The sequence below is a fragment of the Pan paniscus genome, chromosome 12 (assembly GCF_029289425.2).
Source record: "Pan paniscus chromosome 12, NHGRI_mPanPan1-v2.0_pri, whole genome shotgun sequence".
In the NCBI taxonomy this organism is placed as follows: Eukaryota; Metazoa; Chordata; class Mammalia; order Primates; family Hominidae; genus Pan; species Pan paniscus.
Genome location: NC_073261.2, coordinates 123,055,134 through 123,077,503, shown reverse-complemented (window position 1 = coordinate 123,077,503; position 22,370 = coordinate 123,055,134). Strand labels below are relative to the sequence as shown.

The following is a 22,370-nucleotide window of genomic DNA, read 5'->3' as shown; positions in this document are numbered from 1 at the left end:
ATGTTCTTCTTTTTGAGATGGAGTCTCGCTCTGTCGCCCAGGCTAGAGTGCAGTGGTGCGATCTCGGCTCACTGCAATGTCCACCTCCCAGATTCAAGCAATTCTCCTGCCTCAGCCTCCTGAGTAGCTGGGATTATAGGCGCATGCCACCACGCCCAGCTAATATTTGTATTTTTAGTAGAGACGGGGTTTTCGCCATGTTGGCCAGGCTGGTCTCTAACTTCCAGCCTCAAGTGATCTGCCCGCCTCAGCCTCCCAAAGTGCTGGGATTACAGGCGTGAGACACCGCGCCCAGCTGAGTTACTGTTAACTGTTACTGGGGGGGCAGGGGAAGGGCTCATTAACATTTTTTTAAATAACATTAACATTTTTAAAATGTTAAAATTTAATTCTGAAAGAGTTTTGCTACATTAGTGCTAGTTTTAATTGTGATTTTATTCAATATGTCCCGCAAATGTAAGGAAGAAATTGGTACATTTTGTTCACAAAAATATCCTCCCCACCTCCCAGAAGCAGTAGAAATGGGAGTGCCATAGCACGGGGGAGATTTGAAAAGAGCCCGGAAGTTGGGTTTGTTGGAGGAGGAGGATCTGAGCACAGCTCAGCCCCACCTGCTCCAGCAGCGCAGAGTCCACGAGTACAAGCAGGTGTTTGGTCCCCAGGGCCTCACAGAAGTTCAGGCAGAATTTCATCACTTTCTTTTCCCTTAACCCCCATTTAGGTTTTAAACGCCTGTGTGGTTTTTAAAAGGGTAGAAGTAGCAAGGAAACAATATATATCTAATGAGGGACATTTTCCTGTGTGATATGTAATGAATGCACTATATGTAGTACTAATTACCTGTTATAATGAAGGCACTGTATAGTACCGATTACCTGTTTTAATTTGATCCTAAGGAAGGTCAATGTGCATTTTGAGGCATTATAAAAATATAGTTGATATTACCTGATAACCTTTGAGTTAGCGAATTTTAATTTCACATCAGTAAGGTACTGTTTTAGAGCAGTGCTTCTCCATCTCAGCATGCACAGGAGTCACCCAGCCTCTTGTGGAGGGCAGGCCCTGATGCAGCAGGTCTGGGCAGGGCCTGAGACTCTGAAGTTCTAACAAGGGCACAGGTGATAAGACTGCAGCTGGTCAGAATGTACCTTTAATCAAGTATTAATATTACTCTTTCAGCTACAGCTGGCCACTATATTTAATAGTATTTCTGACAAAAAAAAATACATATTTTAAGTCTCAATTTGAGATCCCGAGAACACAGTCCTTCACCCCAAAGAAATGGATCTGATTTTATCTTTTTTCATGTGGCAATCCCCATATCTGAACCATGCTCATTAAAAACTCCATTTTCCATCTAATACCTTGGAGACACCATCTTTATTGTATACTAAAGTATATATGTATTCCCTTTTTGTAATTTACAGAAAAATCGAGTAGAGAGTTCTATATACCCTCTTTTCTTCTGCACAGTTTTTAATAACATCTTGCATTTTTATTATTAATAAGTATAAAAATTTTGCATTAGCGTAGAACTTTTATTATAATTGATAAACCAATGGCGGTACATTGTTGTTAAAGTACATAGTTTACCTTAGGGCTCACTCTTGCTGTTGTCCATTCTGTGGGTTTCAACAAATTAATGGCATTGCGTGTTCATTGTACTGTCATGCTGAATAGTTTCACTGCCCTGTGTATTAATCCCCCCACCACCCCTGGATTAATACCCCACCACCCCTGGATTAATCCCCCAATCACCCCAGGATTAATACCCCACCACCCCTGGATTAATCCCCCATCACCCCAGGATTAATACCCCATCACCCCAGGATTAATACCCCACCACCCCTGGATTAATCCCCCATCACCCCAGGATTAATACCCCATCACCCCAGGATTAATACCCCACCACCCCTGGATTAATACCCCATCACCCCTGAATTAATCCCCCCACCACCCCTGGATTGATTCCCCAATCACCCCAGGATTAATACCCCACCACCCCAGGATTAATACCCCACCACCCCTGGATTAATCCCCCATCACCCCAGGATTAATACCCCATCACCCCAGGATTAATACCCCACCACCCCTGGATTAATCCCCCATCACCCCTGAATTAATCCCCCATCACCCCAGGATTAATACCCCACCACACCTGGATTAATCCCCCATCACCCCTGGATTAATACCCCATCACTCCAGGATTAATATCCCACCACACCTGGATTAATCCCCCATCACCCCTGAATTAATCCATCACCCCAGGATTAATACCCCACCACACCTGGATTAATCCCCCATCACCCCAGGATTAATACCCCACCACCCCTGGATTAATCCCCCACCACCCCTGGATTAACCCCCCATCACCCCTGGATTAATCCCCCATCACCCCTGGATTAATCCCCCCATCCCCCTGGATTAATCCCCCATCAACCCTGGATTAATCCCCTATCACCCCTGAATTAATCCCCCATCACTCCAGGACTAATACCCCACCACACCTGGATTAATACCCCATCACCCCAGGATTAATACCCCACCACACCTGGATTAACCCCCATCACCCCTGGATTAATCCCCCATCACCCCTGGATTAATCCCCCCATGGCCCCTGGATTAATCCCCCACCACCCCTGGATTAACCCCCCATCGCCCCTGGATTAATCCCCCATCACCCCTGGATTAATCCCCCCATGGCACCTGGATTAATCCCCCACCACCCCTGGATTAACCCCCCATCACCCCTGGATTAATCTCCCCATCACCCCTGGATTAATCCCCCATCGTCCCTGGATTAATCCCCCATCACCCCTGGATTAATCCCCCATCGCCCCTGGTTTAATCCCCCCATGGCCCCTAGATTAATCCCCCCATCCCCCTGGATTAATCCCCCATCCCCCTGGATTAATCCCCCATGGCCCCTGGATTAATCCCCCATCACCCCTGGATTAATCCCCCATCACCCCTGGATTAATCCCCCACCACCCCTGGATTAACCCCCCATCACCCCTGGATTAATCGCCCATCACCCCTGGATTAATCCCCCATCACCCCTGGATTAATCCCCCCAATCCTCCTGGATTAATCCCCCATCGCCCCTGGATTAATCCCCCATCGCCCCTGGATTAATCCATCACCCCTGGATTAATCCCCCCATGGCCCCTGGATTAATCCCCCATCACCCCTGGATTAACCCCCCCATGGCCCCTGGATTAATCCCCCCATGGTCCCTGGATTAATCCCCCATCGCCCCTGGATTAATCCCCCATCACCCCTGGATTAATCCCCCATCGCCCCTGGATTAATCCCCCCATCACCCCTGGATTAATCCCCCATCACCCCTGGATTAATCCCCTGCCACCCCTGGATTAATACCCCCATGGCCCCTGGATTAATCCCCATCACCCCTGGATTAATCCCCCATCACCCCTGGATTAATCCCCCATCACCCCTGGATTAATCCCCCGCCACCCCTGGATTAATCCCCCGCCACCCCGGATTAATCCCCCGCCACCCCTGGATTAATCCCCCATCACCCCTGGATTAATCCCCCATCACCCCTGGATTAGTCCCCCCATGGCCCCTGGATTAATCCCCCCATCACCCCTGGAATAATCCCCCATCACCCCTGGATTAATCCCCTGCCACCCCTCGATTAATCCCCCCATGGCCCCTGGATTAATCCCCCCATCCCCTGGATTAATCCCCCATCGCCCCTGGATTAATCCCCCATCGCCCCTGGATTATTCCCCCATCACCCCTGGATTAACCCCCCACCACCCCTGGATTAACCCCCCATCACCCCTGGATTAACCCCCCATCACCCCTGGATTAATCCCCCATCGCCCCTGGATTAATCCCCCCATGGCCCCTGGATTAATCCCCCATCGCCCCTGGGTTAATCCCCCATCACCCCTGGATTAATCCCCCACCACCCCTGGATTAATCCCCTATCACCCCTGGATTAATCCCCCATCACCCCTGGTTTAATCCCCCCATGGCCCCTGGATTAATCCCCCATCGCCCCTGGATTAATCCCCCCATGGCCCCTGGATTAATCCCCCATCACCCCTGGATTAATCCCCCGTCACCCCTGGATTAATCCCCCATCACCCCTGGATTAATCCCCCATCACCCCTTGATTAATCCCCCCATCCTCCTGGATTAATCCCCCATCACCCCTGGATTAATCCCCCATCGCCCCTGGATTAATCCCCCACCACCCCTGGATTAATCCCCCATCACCCCTGGATTAATCCCCCATCACCCCTGGATTAATCCCCCCATCCTCCTGGATTAATCCCCCATCGCCCCTGGATTAATCCCCCACCACCCCTGGGAGCTTGGAGTCTTTCCATTGTCTCCATAGTTTCCCCTTTTTCAAAGGTCTTATAGTTGGAATCATACAGTATGTGGTCCTCAGATTGGCTTCGTTCACTTAGGAATGTGCATTTAGGGTTCCGCTGTCTTTTTCTGCTTGATAGTACGTTTCTTATCTCTGAATAATATTCCATTTTATGTATATACCATAGCTTATTTATCCATTTCTCTGTTGAAGAACATCTTGGTTGCTTCTGGTTTTTGACAATTACGAATAAAGCTACTATAAACATTCTTTTTCAGGGTTTTGTGTAGATACAAGTTTTATCACCTTTATCAGTTCCAATCCTTGGGTAAATCTCTAGGACTGTGATTGCTGGATCTTATGGTAAAAGTATTCTTAGCCTTGTAAATATCTGCCAAGCATCTTCCAAAACTTTCATACTATTTTGCTTTCCTAAGAGCAATCAATGAGAGTTCCTGTTGATTCACATCCTCAGCCAGCTTTTGGTATTGTCATTTTTTGGATTTTTCGCTATTCTGATAGGTGTGTAGTGTTATCTCATTGTTTTAATTTGCAGTTCCCTAATGACATATGATGATGAGCATCTTTTTATATGCTTGTTATTGATAAATCTTTATTGGTGATATGTCTGTTCAGATCTGTTGCCCATTTATTAATTGGGTTGTTTTCGCATTGTCTGTTTTTTGGAGACAGAGTCTCACTTTGTCACCCAGGCTGGAGTCCAGTGGTGCAGTTATGGCCCACTGCAGCCTCAAGCCCCTGGACTTAAGCAGCCTTCCCACCTCAACCAATGGAGTAGCAAGGACTGTAGGCACACACCACACCTGGCTAGTTTTTGTATTTTTTGTAGAAACAAAAAAAAGCGATCAGCTCGCCTCAGCCTCCCCGCGTGCTGGGATCCCAGGCATCAGCCACCATACCTGGCCTGTTGTTGATTTTTAAGAATTCTTCATATATGTTGAATACAAGTTCTTTATCAGATAGGTGTTTTACAGATATTTTCTTCCTATCTGTGACTTGTCTCTTCATTACTTTAATACTACGTTGGACAGAGCATACGTGTTTAATTTTAATGAAGTCCAACTTACTGATTTTTTTCTTTCATGGATTGTGTTTTTGGTGTTGTATCTAAAAGATTATCAGCAAACCCAGGTCACTCAGATTTTCATCTGTGTTCTGTTCTAGAAGTTTTATAGTTTTTGCACTTTACATGTAGTCTGTTATTGGAGTTAATTTTGGGGTAAGATGTAAGATCTGTGTCTAGATTCTTTTTTTTTTTTTTTTTCATGTGGACGTCCAGTTGTCCCAGCACCATTTTTGGAAAAACCTGTCCTTTCTCCATTGAATTACCTCTATTCCTTTGTCAGAGATCAAACTGACTATATTTGTGAGGACCAATTTCTTGTCTTTCTGCTCTGGGCCACTGATCTATTTGTCCGTTCTTTTTCTAGGACCACACAGTCACCCAGTCTTTTTTACAGTAGCTTTAGAGTAGCTCTGTAAGGTGGGTAGTGTCAGCCTGCCAGATTTGCTCTCTTTGATATTGTGTTGGATGTTCTGGGTGTTTTCCTTCTCCATATTAACTTCAGAATCATTTTGTTGATAACCACAAAATAATTTGCTGAGATTTTGATTGGGGCTGCATCGAATCTGTAGGTCAAGTTGTAAAGAACTGATATTTTAGCAGTATTGTCTTCCTGTCCATGAATGTGGAATATCTCTTGATTTCTTCAGCTCTGTGAATTTTTTCATCAGAGTTTTATAGTTTTCTTCCTATAGCTCTTGTGCATATTTTGTCCATTTTATACCTGGGTATTTCACTTATTTATGTAGAAATGATAGTGTGTTTTTAATTTCAAATTCCCATCATTTATTGCTAGTATCTAGGAAGCCAGTTGACTTTTGCATATTGATCTTGTATCCTGTGACCTTTAATCACTTCCTAGTTTAGAAGTGTTTTTGTTCTTTGAGATTGTTCTTTATAATTATGTCATTGCCAACAAGTAGTTTTATTTCCTTCTTCCCAGTCTGTGTACCTTTGGTTTTCTTGTCATTGCATTAGCTCGAACTTCCAGTACAATGTTCAGTAGAAGAGATAAGAGGGAACATTGTTGCTTTATTCATGATCTTAGGGGGAAGTCACTGAGTTTCTCACTCTTAAGTATGTTGTTAGCTGCAGTTGTTTTGTAGATGTCCTTTATTAAGTTGAGGAAGTTTCCCTCTATTCCTATTTGGCTGAGAGTTTTTATCACGAGCTGGTGCTGGATTTTGTTAAATGCTTTTCTACATCTATTGATATGATTTTTGTTCTTTAGCCTGTTTGATGTGGTAGATTATGTTAATTGATTTTGGAATGTTAGATCACCCCTGCATACCTGGAATAAATTCTGTCTGGTCATGGTTCATAATTCTTTTTATACATTGTTGGATTTGGTTGCTAATTTTTTGTTGACTTCAGTTTTCTTAGATTTGGTTTGCTAATTTTGTTGAAGATTTTTGCATTTATGTTCATGAGACATATTGGTCTACAGTTTTTTTTTCTTGTAACGTCTTTGTCTGGTTTTGGTATTAGGGTAATGCCAGACTCATATAAGAAGTTAGAAAGCGTTCCTCTGCTTCTGTTTTCTGAAAGAGATTGTAGAGAACTGGTAGCATTTCTTCCATAAATGTTAGGTGGAATTCACAGTGAGACCATCTGGGTCTGGGGCTTGCTTTTTGGAAAGGTTTTTCTTTTTCTATCCAAGTTACCAAATGTATGGACACAGAGCTGTTCATAATATTCCTTTACTATTCTTTTACTGTTCATAGGATCCATAGTAATAGTCCTTCACTTCTAGTACTAGTTGTTTATGTCTCCTCTGTTTTTTGACTAGCCTGGGGAGAGACTTATTGGTCTTGTCAGAGTTTTATTGGTCTTGTCAAAGAATATGTTTTTGGTTTGGTTGATTTTGTCTATTGATTTCCTGTTTTCAGTTTCACTGATTTCTGCTCTAATTTTTATTATTATATTTTTATTATTTTCTTATATAATACAATAATATTTTTATTATTTTCTTATTATAATAAAATATTTTATTTTCTTATTATAATAAAATATTTTTATTATTTTCTTCTCTACTGCTTACTTTAGGCTTATATCGCTCTTTCTTTCCTTCTAGTTTTCAAAGGTAGAAGCTGGTTTCAGATCTTTCTTTTCCAATATATGCATTTAATGCTAAAAAGCTTCCTCTCAGCACTGCTTTTGCTGCATCCCACAAATTTTGATAAGTTGTATTTTTATTTTCACTTAGTTCAAAATATTTTCACATGTGCTTTTACATCCAGAAGCACCCCCATGTCCATGGGCAGTTGTCAGGATAAGGGGCAGCTAACTTTCTGCCACCTTCTCAGGTGAAGTGGCAGGAGTCACACAGCCTGTTTTCTCACCATCCACCAAACTGTATTCCAGATCGGAGTATTAACAGCTAGTCTATAAATTGAGATCGGAGTATTAACAGCTAGTCTGTACGTTGAGATCGGAGTATTAACAGCTAGTCTGTAAACTGAGATCAGAGTATTAACAGCTAGTCCCAAGTTGGGTTTGAGAACTTCCAGTAGAGGTTTGTTTCTGTGCTTATCTTACAGAGCTTGAAGGGTTCTTGAGATATTCTCTCCCTTGTGGTAAGTGATAAACCACACAGGAGTGATTCTGGCCCCTTCTCTACTTGAGACAGAAGGATAGAAGTGACGTGGCTTACATATAACTTACCATGTTGGGCCGGTTCCACAGTGACATGACTTACATATGACTTAATTGTAGGCCAGTCCCCTATGTCATTATGCGGATGGTCTAGAAATGTTTATTTCTAGAAAACCGAAGTGACTCAGGCTGTAACTTAAGCTCGGCCAGATATTCTCTTGAGATACAGAAATTATTTAGTGGCATCAAAAAAGAAAGTTTAAACATTTTAAGTTCAATAATTGTTACCTTTCTTTTCTCCAGGCTTATAATCACAATAGAACTGTTTTCCATAGTGTTCCTTAATTTTGACTGTCTTCTTTTTGGACCTTTGTTATTAAAGACCATAAAAATAAAGCTCATTTCAGTGTGGTCACGGCCCATTCTCAGTAATGGTTAATGAATAGACAGATGGATGCATTGAGGCACAGATACGTTAAGTGGCTTGCAGAAGTCATACGCGTGTTTTCTCACCATCTTTCAGACTACATTCCAGATCCGAATATTCATCGCTTAGGCCTATTTTGAAAAGCACTTTACTGAATCTATGTGATTGCCCTCTTTGGCATTTCTCTATTCTTTATCTCATTTATAATCAGTGCACGCTATTTGATTTTTTGATGATTGTTATCTACTTAGTATACATACTACAGATCAAATTCCAAATCCTATTAGAAGAGAACACAATATCAACAAAAAGTTGACCTTACCCTGAGAGATGATGCAGCCACAGGTGATACGATATAAAGGGGGTTTCTCTTGGGCTTCTTCCTCTTCTTAGCACACTCAAAGCCAGGCAGCTCTGGGTGATGGATTTTTCAATTCCAGCTCCCTTGCCTCCTGTCAGAGGCGGAACGCAGGCTCCAGGGCCACACGGAATCCAGTGGGAGGCCCATCCCCAGGGCCCAGGCCTGAGACGCACCTGTGCTCAGTTTCGCCTCCTCCCCACTGGTTTTCCCGGGAGCACTTCCGGAACCACTGGCTGGCTTACGGCTTCTCCCTTCAGGGTCTCCTTCTGGGGAACCCAAGCTAAGCAACCTACCATTCGAGCTTGCTAAACTAAAGAAATATGAAAGAATATCTGAGCATTCTGGTTTTTCTTTTATTGGAGGAGGGGTTGGTGGTCTCTACTGTTTCATTCATTTTAGGATCGTTTCTAAATGATTGCAGTGTAGCTTTGGAAATTGTGGTGTCATCCACCTGTCTCCTCTGATAATTGTCGAGACATACATAGATAGAGCTCCATAGAGAAAACCAGCATGTATTTTATAGTTGACACCGTTAAATACTTCACAAGAAATAAAGGGATCTGTCATCACTTCTGCTGGGACATCTGTGACGCCTCCTTCAAGTGTGCCAAGTATGAATGCGTGCTCAGTTATGGCAAACAAACTCACTCAGCACTGATTGGATTCCAGGCTCCATGGTCCCCTTCTCGATGCGCATCTTGCACGCGGAGCTTCAGCAGTACCTGGGGAACCCACAGGAGTCGCTGGATAGACTGCACAAGGTGAAGACTGTCTGCAGCAAGGTAGGTGGCGCTGTCATTCTTCCCTGCCACGGGGAGAACATGCCCTCCACGCTCTCCCCACAGGACATGCCCATGCTGTTCCTTGCCCGTCCTGCCCCATGCACCATCGCTGCTTCTGCCTTCAGAAGGCTAGGTGACCCGGTTTGTGTGGCCTGGTAGTCGTGGCTCTTGCTGAAATCTTTTTTAGGGATGGTAAGAGTTTCTAGCAGAGCTTGAGTCCTGTAATTCTTACTGCCTGGTACTATGGGAAGCTGAAAGGCAGAGACATCTTTCTTGCCAAGGCTGCCAGCTGAAGCTTCAAGGTCAGTGTGCCAGACCACCCCTGTGTCCCACAAGTGCCCACACGCACCTGCCACGTGCAGACAGAGGTACCGGAGCAGTACTGAAAGCAATCATGGTTTAAGGTTTCAAATCCAAGTAAGTGCTCCTGCATTATGGCAACTGTCACTCATGATCCTGACTGCAAAGGCAGAGTCGGAGTGTTTTCGGACTCATTCTTGGTTGTGAAGTCACAGTTAATGTGGGAGCCACCAAAGTGGCACGTTATTACACTAACTGACATTGGGAAGAAATGTGGGACTCAGAGACTTTGCTGTCTACAGGCTGTTGTAGAGTATTCATCTCAGATTAGGAATGATCCTGCCTTTCTACCCACATCACAGTGTTCCTGTATAGGTTCAGTGACATAAGGTATGCGGAAGTACTTTGAAAACTACAACAACAAGCAGTTATTAGGAGCAGCAGCATATTATAATTTTTGGGAAAACTAAGATTCTTCTTGTCAGATTCCTCCTTTCACTTCCTAACTGTTGTGGTAGAAGTTTTGCGGAGTTCCAAGATGATGGTGTTAACAGTGTTCCTAGTAAGGAAGGAAGGGGCCCTCTTTATCCTTATCTGTGGAGAAAAAACAGGCATTTCTAGGCCCCTTGTTGTCCTGGGCTTTGTACCCACTTCCATTTTTTTAATACCATAACTTAAAAGATAAAAAGAAAAATTGTTTGCTTTCTGTACTATATCAGTTGATGGAGAATCATGTTACCAACTTTTTTACATTTCAACACTTCTTGAATCTTAAAACGGGGTTTAATTTTATTTACAGAAATCGGAAGCACATAACTTGAAATTGAGAAGTTCTAAATCAGTGACTTTCTAAACTATACGAATTTTTCATTATCCTCCATGTCACATTGTAGGAAATCTTTATAGTATTTGAGAGAGAAAATTCTGGGCCATAGGGTGATTTGTGGATGGAAAAGCCAAGTTAGTTGAAGTAGTTTTGCAAGTCAGCTTTCCTGGTCCTGAAGTATGTCCTATTTCAGAATTATGCTCCTTAAATGCATACTACAGGCTGGGTACAGGGGCTCATGCCTGTAATCCCAGCTACTTGGGAGGCTGAGGCATGAGAATCGCTTGAACCCAGGAGGCTGAGGTTGCAGTAAGCCGAGATCAAGCCACTGCACTCCAGTCTGGGCAACAGAGCAAGACTCTGTCTCAAAAAAAAAGAAAACCTGCATACTACAGTGTAACGATGAGAGGAGCCACTTAGCACTAGCTATGAAGCAGCAGGGACGGTGGAGCAGAGAGCAGGAGCTTCCCACACCGCTGCTCTGGGCACCTGCACTTACTCCACCTGACAGACACCTTTGTTGCATTCATTATGAGGCAGCCACTGCTCTGAGTTCCAATATTAACTCATTTAATCCTTATCACAACCCTATGAAGGAGATGTTATTATCCCAATTTACAGATGGGGAAACTGAGGCACGGAGAGGTTAGGTAACTTAGGATCACATGAGTTGAACCCAAGTCATCTGGCTCTAAAGTCCATGCTCTTCATCACTTGCCTGGCTTCATCACTATAACATGTCCCGTTTGAAGAGAGAAGGACCGAGAGTCCTCTCTTCCACCCTGCACCAGCATTTCTGCTCCAAGAAAGGACAGTGCTGTCCGGGGTCAACTGACATCTGCTCAGAAGACCCCTGTGCTGAATGGGGCCCTGCCCCTTCCCCCTGACTGATGCCTGGAGATGGGCTCGAGCCTGTGCTCTGCTGGGCTGGGCCCTCCTGAGACTCTTGAGGGGGCTTCCAAGCAACAGCAGTTGACAGCTAAGCATCGTAGGGTTGGGGAGAAACCAGAAGGGTTAGTGCAGTCACATCCTAGGAACGTTTCTCTCAGGCTGACTGGGCGTGGGGCCACCGTCAGTGAGAGAGCCACTCATGCTTCTCGTTCCCTCCGCTGGTCTACAGTTCCACCTGCCTCTCATCTTGTGAATACATAACCGCACTTCAGGTATCTCTCATGTTTAAAGATACATATCTTTTCCATGGCATGATCCAAATCTAAGCCAACACTCCTTATGGTACTTAAATGAGGAAATCGCAATTCGTTCTAATCCTGGAAGAAAAACAAGCAGTTGGATTTATGAAAAGGTGTGTGTTGGTCTTCACCTTAAAGGATTTTCACCATTAATTTCAATATGTAATTACTATGTGTTCCTTTATGTGCTGACCTAAAATTTGACACCCTCTGGAGAGAGAGAGCTGCACTGTGGCACAGCTGGTGGATGCCTGGACCAAGAGGGAAAGACCCAGGGCATGACCATACAGTCAGCCTTGCCTGTCCGCCACCTTTGGCAGGAGAAGAAGCACCGTCGCCAACTTCCTCGCTCACTTCCTTGCACGTTAGGGGCTCGTGGCCGCATGTGGGCATTCTTGACCTTTCTGTGGCTGGTTCAGTGTTGAACTGAAGCAGTTTTTATCTGGATGTGAACAGTGGGCACTGCGGGGACATGGAGCGATGCGTCTCCACGCTGTCCAGAACAGCTCTATCTGAGCTTGTTCATTTGTTCATGCAGCAAATGTCCTTTCAGCACCTACTGAGTACTGCACACTGGCAGTTCGGGACTCAACAGAACGCAGCCTCGCCCTCAGTGAGTTTACAGTTGGGTAGACGATGCTTGTTTCACCTGTTCCTTTTAGGTTTGCAGCCATCACCAATACATCATGATCCTCCAGAATTTAAAAAGGGACAGTTTGTGTTCATGCTAGAATTTCTTTACTCAAGAAGTGTGTATTAGTCCATTTGGCTTTGCCATAAAGGAATACCCGAGGGTGAGTCATTTATAAAGAAAAGGTGTATTTTGGCTCACAGTCCTGCAGGTTGTACAAGAAGCACAGTGTCAGCATCTGCTTCCGGTGAGGCCTCAGGAAGCTTTTTTTTTTTCTTGAAGCGGAGTCTCGTTCTGTCACCCAGGCTGGAGTGCAGTGGCGCTATTGGCTCACTGCAACCTCCACCTCCCAGGTTCAAGCGATTCTCCTGCCTTGCCTCCTGAGTAGCTAGGATTACAGGCGCCCATCACCACACCTGGCTAATTTTTCTATTTTTTAGTAGAGACAGGGCTTCACCATGGTGGCCAGGCTAGCCTCGAACTCCTGACCTCAAATGATCCACCCGCCTTGGCCTCCCAAAGTACTGGGATTACAGGCATGAGCCACTGCGCCTGGCCAGGAAGCTTTTAATCATAGTAGAAAGCAAAGGGGAAGCAAGTGTGTCACATGGTGAGAAAGACAGCGAGAGAGAAGAGGAGGAGGGAGGCACCAGACTTTTTTTGAGAATCAGATCCCAAGGTAACTAACAGAGCCAGAACTCATTCATTGCCGTAGGGATGGTACCAAGCCACCCATGAGGGATCCACCCCCAGGACACAAACACCCCCCACCAGGCCCCACCTCCAACACTGGAGCTCACATTTCAACATGAGATTTGGAGGGGGTGAATGTCCAAACTATATCATAGTGCAAAATCTAAAAATACTAAAAGGCAGCCCACCACTATTCTGCCAGTGTTGATTTGCTGGATTAAAGTGAATGGCTTGGTGTGGACTTCGATCCCCTCTGCTCTCCACTGGTGAGTAAAGAGAGAGGTCAGACCAGAGACTCCAGGGTTCTCCAGCATGACATTCTGATTTTCCCAGACCTTCGCAACTCCAGGAAATCCTCAGGAAGTCTTAAACTAAGGATGTGTTAGTGAGACCTCTCCGTCCGTGGACTGCCCTTTGCTGCATTGTTTAAAGTATTCACCACACCTGCCCCAAACCACACGCACACACACAGCTCTGCTCAGGACACGTGCTGTGCGTCCCAGCACTGAGGTGCAGTCACGTGTTAACGCTGCATGGATGTGTGAGGTGCTGAATGCATTATGTTGATTACCCCCTTCTAATGCCCACAGCAGCTGCAAGTGATTTTATTATCCTCGGTTCCCAGATGAGGAAAGTGGCCTCAGGGAGGTGAAGTGTTCCCCAGACAACTGCAGTGAGGCAGCGATGGAGCCTGGCTGAGCCCCATCACACAGCTCCAGAAGCCTCACCCTTGAGCACCACTCTGCGGTTCTCTGTGAAATTAGACCATCAGGATTGTGGTTTTTTCCTCCAAATACAGACTTTTCTCTGATGCTTTGTAAAGCAGGGGCTCTAAAGTTTGGTCTTAAACGTCACTTGAACAGTTCCAGAAATTTTAGCAATCTCTACTGCACTTGCTCCTGCCAAAAATTGCTCTCAGTAGATTCAGGGAACTGCGGACTCTTCCAGTGGGTGAGGAGAGTCAGAGTGAAAAGAAATGAGTCCAGAATGTTAAACATGATTTCCTTTGGTGCCGTTTTCCATTAGCTCCTCCTCCCGCAGTTTACCCTCCTTGGTCTGCACCTCTGGCCCCTGGTCTTCAGCTCCCCCTCAGGCTGCTAAGGGAAGCTGCGTGGGGAAGCCACCACCGCCATTTCCAGTTACCACTCCTGAGCTGGGCCACACCCAGGCCGAGCCCTGGAGTCCTGGATGACGCCTCCTCTCAGGTCTTCAGGGGGGACTTGAGCAGGCGGAGGCCAGTGCTGGGGCTGCAGTCGGTGGCCGTTGGCTGGCCCGGAGCCTTGACGCTGATCTGAGATGCTTAATTCAAGGACGTTCTACAAAACTGAGATTGTTGTTTCTAGAAAGAAAGCAGATACTTGGTTCATATTCCCCAAAGCACTCTGTCCCATTTCTTTTCACTGCTTGCGTGGCATCTGTTGTTGATCTTCAAAGGAGTGTTTCCAGGCTGGAGGTCAGGAACGACTGTAGAATCGAATGCTTGAGAAGGGGGTCAACAGTGGCGCAAGAAGCGAGCGAGGACGGCGGAAGGTTTTCATCCCGTAGTGATCAAGTCAGCGCAGAGCATTCAGGTTGCTCGGGAAATGAACACGCTGCCATTTGTACAGATGTGTGCCGAGCCCTGCTGTCTGATAATTGCCACTCCAGCAGAAGTCACATCTTCTCAGGTTCAGTTCCCAGCGTGATTTCCCACAGGAAAAGAAGCCGCCCTCGGTGACAGCAGAGTGAGGTGCGGGCGGGCTCGGGAGCAGCTGGAGTGACAGGCAGCGCAGTGCCTGCCCCCAGTCGCTCAGACCAGGCCTCGTGCGGGTTGGAGCTTGTCATTCAGCTCTCAGGGGAGAGGCCAGAACAGGGCCGCCCCAGTCACCTGCGGGCTGCCGCTCACGAGAGTCGAGTCGCGCGGTTTGAGACGCAGTAGCTGCCGAAGTAGCAGAGGAAGAGGCTGGTCGGGGTGCCGCTGTGTGTGTGTGGCCTCACGTGGTGAAGTGCTCGTGACATCACATTCATTTAAAGCCAGAACTATCATTACAATGTGACCCTGATGAAGTAAGTGATACTCATTGGAGGAAGAATGCCCCGGTGTGTTAGTGGCGTAAACAATGTGATGAAAGGCCGTGTCATTCCCCTTTTCTTATCCACGTCTCACTCAACCCGTGTATCCATTTTATCATGTCATGAGACCTTTTGCTATTGAAAGAAGGAAGACCATGGGGCAGGAGCGAAAATAAAGGAAGCCCAGCGAACAGCCGGTTACGGGAGGGTAGGGCGTGGAGAGCAGCCGGTTACTCGAGGGTAGGGCGTGGAGAGCAGCCGGTTACTCGAGGGTAGGGCGTGGAGAGCAGCCGGTTACGCGAGGGTAGGGCGTGGAGAGCAGCCGGTTACGCGGTTACACGAGGGCGGAGGGCGTGTGCCGGGAGCACAATCCGGGCCGAGGCTCCTGGTAAGGGAGCAGAGCGGGAAGCTGATCCCCCACGGATTCTTAGGGGGCCGACTTCCCCTGTGTTGAAGATTCATCAAAGACTGATTCGAGTCTGTGTTCAGCATGTGTGTTTTAGATTAGAACAGTGTTGAGAATTTTTATATGGGGCCCAGTTTTAGCAGGACATCATTTAGGATCTTTACAAACGAGTTCAGGGTACTTCGTTTTATCTGTTGTCTTTGAGCCACTGAGTGAATTAGTAAATGTTTGCAAATGTGATTGCATCAGTGAAGAAGAACATATACCACGAGTTAAAATAAATTTCCCGTGCTGCTGAAAAATCAGTGCCGCCATCCTCTGACCCTGCTCCTCCCACGCGCCCTGCAGGCTGTCTCCCTCTGGGGTCGAGAGAGCTTCACAGACCATTTGGGAAAGAGCCAAGCAAACACACTTCTGCAAGCCATTTGCATAAGTAGACATAATCCATACGGAATGATGCACTGTTCGGTTGTAGTTTCATTCGTCAGTGACCTGCATCTGCCCGCCCAGTCTTGAGTTCAGCTCCATCCCTCCCTGCAGTTCCGCAGCCTCCGGCTTCCCCACCTCAGCTTGGCTGAGAGTTTCACGTTCATCCAAGTGCTTCTTTACAGACTCACTCCCAGCTGGAGGAGGCAGAGGGTAAGGTACATTTTCGTGCACTCTGGAAAAGAAACGTATTCAACAATGTCCATGTAGCTTTTGCTTCTCTATTGATAATTGCTAATGTGGTAGTGAGAGCTTTGTTTGTAGGAAGAGTTAATATCTTTTCTAAAAGGGTTTTTTGACAGATGGACATTCTTCAGTTTTGCTGTCTTATTTGTTAAGCAAAGTTAGAAACATAAGTGACAACAGGCGTGGCTGGCCTCTAACACTGTCAGGGCCAGCACTCAGGGCCTGGCCACCCGCACACCGACAGTGGCCAGTTATTGCCATCACCGTGCCTGACCCAGAGGGTTTGGTTGCCCTTCTTTTCTGCTGCTTCCACAGAAAACAAATTGATTGTGGCTTAATCAGATGAGATGGGAATGACTGGCAGGTGGGGAGAAGAAAGGAAAGGCCGAGTGAGGATGGCTATCCATTGAGGCCACTTCCCTGCTCTTTGCCATTGAAGCCCATGCTCCTGGAACCCCGTGTGCGTTCAGAATGTGCAAGCAGCAGAAGGAGAGGGAGCGGAAAGCACTGGGCATCAGGGCTTTCCAGGGGAATGTCTTGACCTGGCAGTGGAAATTCACACCTTCAGAAACCTCTAGAGTTCATCGTGGCCAATCCTGGGACTTGGACTTAGGAATGCCCAACCCCGCCACCCAGCCGTGGCAACCTGATTCAAAACCAAATGCACCAAATGTGAACTCGAAGGCCATAGCCCTTGCCAGTGACCCAGCCCTGAAGCGGGCATGATAGCCCAGAGAAGAGGCCTTTGATGTAAGATGATTCTTAAATCGTGCATTCTTTGCCTTGCTTTTCTCGGCAGTATGTGTTCTGTCAATCTGTGATCTGAGTAGAAAGAAGAAAGTGTATTTTCAAGGTGTGAGGGGCCCAGAGGACACTGTCCCAAAAGCAGTGGTTGTGAGAGTGGCTTTGGAGTCAGGCTGACAGTCTGGAAACTTCCAGGTCCGCTCTGAAGTGCCGGCTGCATGACCAGCCGTCCAGCCTGTGTCCGCTTCGGCCTTTTTTGTGCAAGTGAGAGCATTGCTGATCCCCCCGGGGTGGCCAGGGGGCACACGTCAGTGACCCCGCACGGTGCCTGCCAGGCACGTGGTCGGTGTTTCATGATTCTTTGAGAGCTTTGGAGCAGCTCCAAGAAGACTCTTTTACTTTGAAAAGGTCCCCTGGGAAACTGTGGTGGGACTGGAAGGTCGCAGGACTTTCCAAAATCTAAGTCTCTCCAGAACAGAGCTGCTCTAAGCTTTAGTCTCCACTCAAAAGGGTCCACTTAGTAAGTTCTCAGGTCCTTGGCTTAGTGCCAGCTTCCCAGTAGTTTGTATATTAGATGCCTTGGGAATAAAACCAGTTCCCTAAACCTATCCCGCGCTCACCCACGACCCATGACAGCCGCCAAAGGGACAGACGCAAAGGCTCCTTCCTCAAGGCCCCCTGCAGACAGCACTTTCCACACTGAAGGTGTCAGTGACCCAGCCAGAAAACCTGCTTCACCACCTCCTGGATAACTGCATAGGATGAGAACATAGATTTAGGTCTCTTTAAATATGAATAGGTTACAAATTGCCTTTTTAAATATTGCTTGAGATCAAGTGGTAGTGGTTATATATGGAGTCAAGCAGCTGGGATATTCATTCAAGGCGTGTAATTTTCTTCATTCTTTGGACAAAACACAAGCAGGTTTTTAATTTTGAATAATTGATCTTCCCTCCCATACTGTGGGCAGGTGTTGATGGTTCCCCACCTTGTTAGCCTGAAGCCTGTTCATCCCTGGACCGGCCATGACATGCCCAGTGCAGTATCCCCCACAGTGGGGCTGGCAGCAGCCCCTCCACACTATGCACAGAGCAGTCTGAGTCTGGAATCGTCTCTTCAGCCCTACAGCTGTTCCATCTGTTATTTTCTCCAAACTCCTCTTCCATGCATTTCCAAGCAGCGTCTTCTCATGATTACAGTCGCTTTCAGAGATGAGCTCATGCTGATACCCAGTGAAGAACCCAGTTCAGAATTTTCTTTTTTTTTCTTTTTTGTTTTTTTGAGACAGGCGGTCTTATTCTGTCACCCAGACTGGAGTACAGTGGCATGAACGTGGCTCACTGCAGCCTTGACCTCCCCGGTTCAAGCAATTCTTCTGCCTCGCCCTCCTGAGTAGCTGGGACTACAGGCATGCAGCACCAAGCCTGGCTAATTTTTAAACTTTTTGTAGAGATAGGGTCTCACTATGTTGCCCAGGCTGGTCTTGAACTCCTGGACTCAAGCAGTTCTCCCACCTCAGCTTCCCAAAGTGCTACAGCTGACTATAAGCGTGAGCCACCATGTCCAGCCCAGAATTTTCAAATTAAACAAAACTAACCCTCCAACATGGTTCAGTACAGTGGCCTCAATACACTATTCCTCATGCAAAGCCTTCAGTTGAAAGTGCTGGGTAACTTGGATTTGCCTGTGTGTTGACCATCAGTTGCTGCCTAACAGATTATCTGCAGCTCTGTGGGCTAAAACCACAGGGATGTATGACCTTCCTATTTCTGTGGGTCTTGAGTCCAGCACAGCTTCTGGGTCGCACTGGCTCAGGTCTGTCCTGAGGTTGTAGTTACGATGGTGACCGCAGTGTCTCACCTGAGGGCTCAGCTGGGGCTGGAGAACTGGGCTCCGGGAGGCTCCATCATACACCCGCTGAGTTCTGCTGCTGTTGGTGAGAGGCTGGGTTCCTGGCCTCATGGTTCTTTCTGTAGGGCTTCTCGTGCATCTCACAGCATAGCAGCTGGCTCCCTGCAGAGAGGGAGGGAGGAGGAGGAAGCCACAGTGCCTTGCACGGCCGGGTCTCAGAGGTCTCTATGTCCCCTCCACCTGGTTCTGTTTGTTGGACTTGTCACTAAGTCCAGTGCTCAGGAATGCATGGCCGCATTTAAACTGCCACACTGGGCCGGTCAGCTGGGTCTGTTCCACTTCAGGATCCACAGGCCTCTCCTGGCCCTGCAGGACAGGCTCCCCTGCCTCCACTCCAGCCCGTCCTGGTGGTTGTGAGCCGCACTTAACCCTGCCAGGATGCGGCTTGTACTGGGAGGCCCATGGGCTCCGAGAGGACTTCCCTTCAACCTCCAGGCACCTTGAAACTGCCCAGCAGCCAAACCTCAGAGCTGTGGAAGCTCCTGGACGTTTCAGAGACCCACTTAATATTTAGAAGTCAGTGCAGCATTAATTTCATTGCTCCCCGATCCCACATAGCGAAACCTTTCACAGTTTAGTACAGGGATGATGGTGAAAGAGAAACCACAGGGAAAATCCGAGGCAGTGGAATTGTTTAATTTCTGGTTGCTTCTCCTCTTATTTGTAATTCATATCCATTCAGCATCTTTAAAGCTTACAAAATGCTTCAAGTACATTCTCATTGGAGTTCCGTGATTTGTAAAACAGGCATGTGAAAAAATGGGAAGCTAAGGAAATAGGAATTCAGAGAAGGTACGCTGAAGGTACGCTGAAGGTCAGCCTGAACTTGAACCCACGTCTTCTGGCACCGGACATCCCTGTTCTTGTCACTGCGGCACTTTGCTCTGTGTGTGGAAAGTGTGAAGGGCCCCTGCAAATGGGCATGATGCTGCCTCCTCCACAGGTTTATTTTTGTGAAATCAAACAGAATACTGTTTGTGCTTAAAAACCATCCTGCGCCCCCATCTGTAAAATACATCGTCCCCGGTACTTCCCAGCAGGCGCTAAGCACCACCCACACTGCCGGCGCCTGACCAGACAGCTCCATGGAGCTCCTGACCCAGCTTCAACCCGTCGGGAACAGCTCCCAGGGAATGTGCAGGAAGGTGCCTCCAACACCCGGCCCTTTCTGCCCCTCGGCCCCTGTGGTCACTCTGCCCTCCACAGTCCTTCTGCCCCTGTGGCTGGTCGCTTACTGCTCTGTGCATCTTCCTGAAGCACTTGGCACTGTTGCCTCATCTCTGTCCTCTTCCTCCTATGCCCTCGCCTGGGCCCTCAGCAGCTTCCAGCAGGGAGGGTGTGGGTGCAGTGATTTGGATCATGCCCCTACTCCTCAGAGCCTCTTCCCAAACGAACCGGGTGTGGCGTACTGGGCCTTTATTCTTCTGGGACACAAACACGGGACTGCTGATTGGTCTCTGATATAGACCCTGGAGTCTGCTCCCTTTTGTCTGGGGCAAAAGGAACCAAGGAGGAAATTCCAGCCGCACCACATTTGCAAACGGCACACTGTCGGGCTTTTTTTGCAATAACTGCATTTCCTAAATAATTCAGGCTTTGGATTGAGGACGTGTCTGTCACTTTCCTTTATAGAAATAACCTTTTGTAAATCAATGTACTGTTACTTTATAAAGCCAGACAACTGTCTCTAGATAGACAGCAATAAAAGCTACCAACTGTGAACTGCTGTTTCTTTTCCTTTCACTCATGGATGCTCTTCTGCATCACACTGGGACCTATTAATTGACATTAAATGACACACCCTACAAATAAAACAATAGTCACCGAGGGTCAGAAGGTTGTGTCTGATATGCCTATGTTCCTGTCAACAATAGGGGCCTTCTCCAGCTGTCCCCTTCTCGGGCTGAAGCACCTCAGTGACCCAGATCCCTGCAGGCACTTGGCGTCGTTTCGTGTGTCCCTCTGCCCCAGCCAGGAGAGTGCTTTTTGCAGAGGGAGGGGTGTAGCCTGCCTGGTGTCTCCGTGTCCTACCCGTGTGCCCTCCCAGCTGGGTAGGTGGGTCTGGAGGGGTGTAGCCTGCCTGGTGTCTCCGTCTCCTACTCCTGCGCCTTCCCAGCTGGGTAGATGGGTCTGGAGGGGTGTAGCCTGCCTGGTGTCTCCGTCTCCTACCCCTGCGCCTTCCCAGCTGGGTAGGTGGGTCTGGGCCAAAAGCAGCTGCTGCAGGTGGAGCTCCCGTCACTCACGTGCTCTGCGTTTGATGCCTCTGCTAGGATGGAGCTTCTGTTTCTGCATTTATGCGTCATTGGGGTGGGAAACTCTGTTTCCTTTTTTCTAGACCTTTCTCTTCCTGCTGCCCTTCTGAAGGACCTCATTCCCCCTTCTCCCCTCATTGGCCGTGATAGTCCACAGGGAACGTCAGCCCCAGCGCAGCTTGTGCTGAGACCACCATGGCCCTGTGGTGCAGGTCTTCTCTCAGGCCTTGCGTGCTCACTGCAAAGGTCTGGGGTGTTTCTGCAGGGTTTTCTCCTCCACTCAGCACGTGGAGATCGCCCATGGCATGGAGAGATGGCCCAGGCCCACAGAGACCTCGCCGCATAGAGGATTTGCCCAGACCCCTAGACCCCGCCACGTGAGGAGGTCACCCAGGCCCGTAGGGCTCCCGTGGTGTGCGGAGGCACAGAACAAGCTCAGGAGTCTGCTGACCTGGTGCGCCACACCCCGGGGACCGCCAGTGGGCGTGTTCGAGGCTCCGCTGACCAGGGCGCTGTCAGGTCTGGTTCGGGCAGCGGCTTTGCCTCTGTGATAGGTGTCCCGTCCCTCTTTCTTCCTGTGCTCCCTCTACACTAGCCTAAGGGAAGTCAGTTTCCTTTTTTTAATAAATTTTAATTTTTGTAGATACATAGTAGGTGTTTATGGGTTATAGGAGATATTTTGATACAGGCAGGCAATGCGTAATAATCCCATCAGGGTAAATGGAGTATCCATCCCCTCAAGCATTGATCCTTTGTGTTGCAACAATCCAATTATACTCCCTTAGTTATTTTTTTAACGTACACTTAAATTACTATAGTCACCCTTGTACTAGCAAATACTAGGTCTTATTTGTTCTATTTTTTTTTGTACCCATTACCATCCCCACTCCATCCCCCACTACTGTTCCCAGCCTCTGGTAACCATCCTCCTGCTCTCCATCTCCATGAGTTCAGTTGTTTAAAGTTTAGCTCCCACAGATAAGTGAGAACATACAATGTTTGTCTTTCTGTGCCTGGCGTATGTCACTTAACACAGTGACCTCCAGTTCCATCCATGCTGTTGTAAATGACAGGATACCATTCTTTTTTATGG

At 47.5% G+C, this 22,370-nt stretch overlaps 1 protein-coding gene across 12 annotated transcripts in view; it reads left to right on the top strand.

The window, feature by feature from the left end:
• Window positions 1–22,370, top strand: part of TRAPPC12 (trafficking protein particle complex subunit 12) — a 103,917-nt gene that overhangs the window by 57,497 nt on the left and 24,050 nt on the right. For 9 of the 12 annotated variants that reach the window (XR_004669647.4, XM_034952525.4, XM_063594668.1 and 6 more), the window contains one exon: window positions 9,488–9,600. The exons of the other annotated variants lie outside the window; for them this stretch is intronic. Coding sequence is in view for 8 of the 9 variants with exons in the window: in XM_034952525.4 (XP_034808416.1) it covers window positions 9,488–9,600 (113 nt within the window). In the remaining variant the exon portion in view is untranslated. The remainder of the gene's footprint in view (window positions 1–9,487; window positions 9,601–22,370) is intronic. 12 annotated transcript variants of the gene reach the window in all.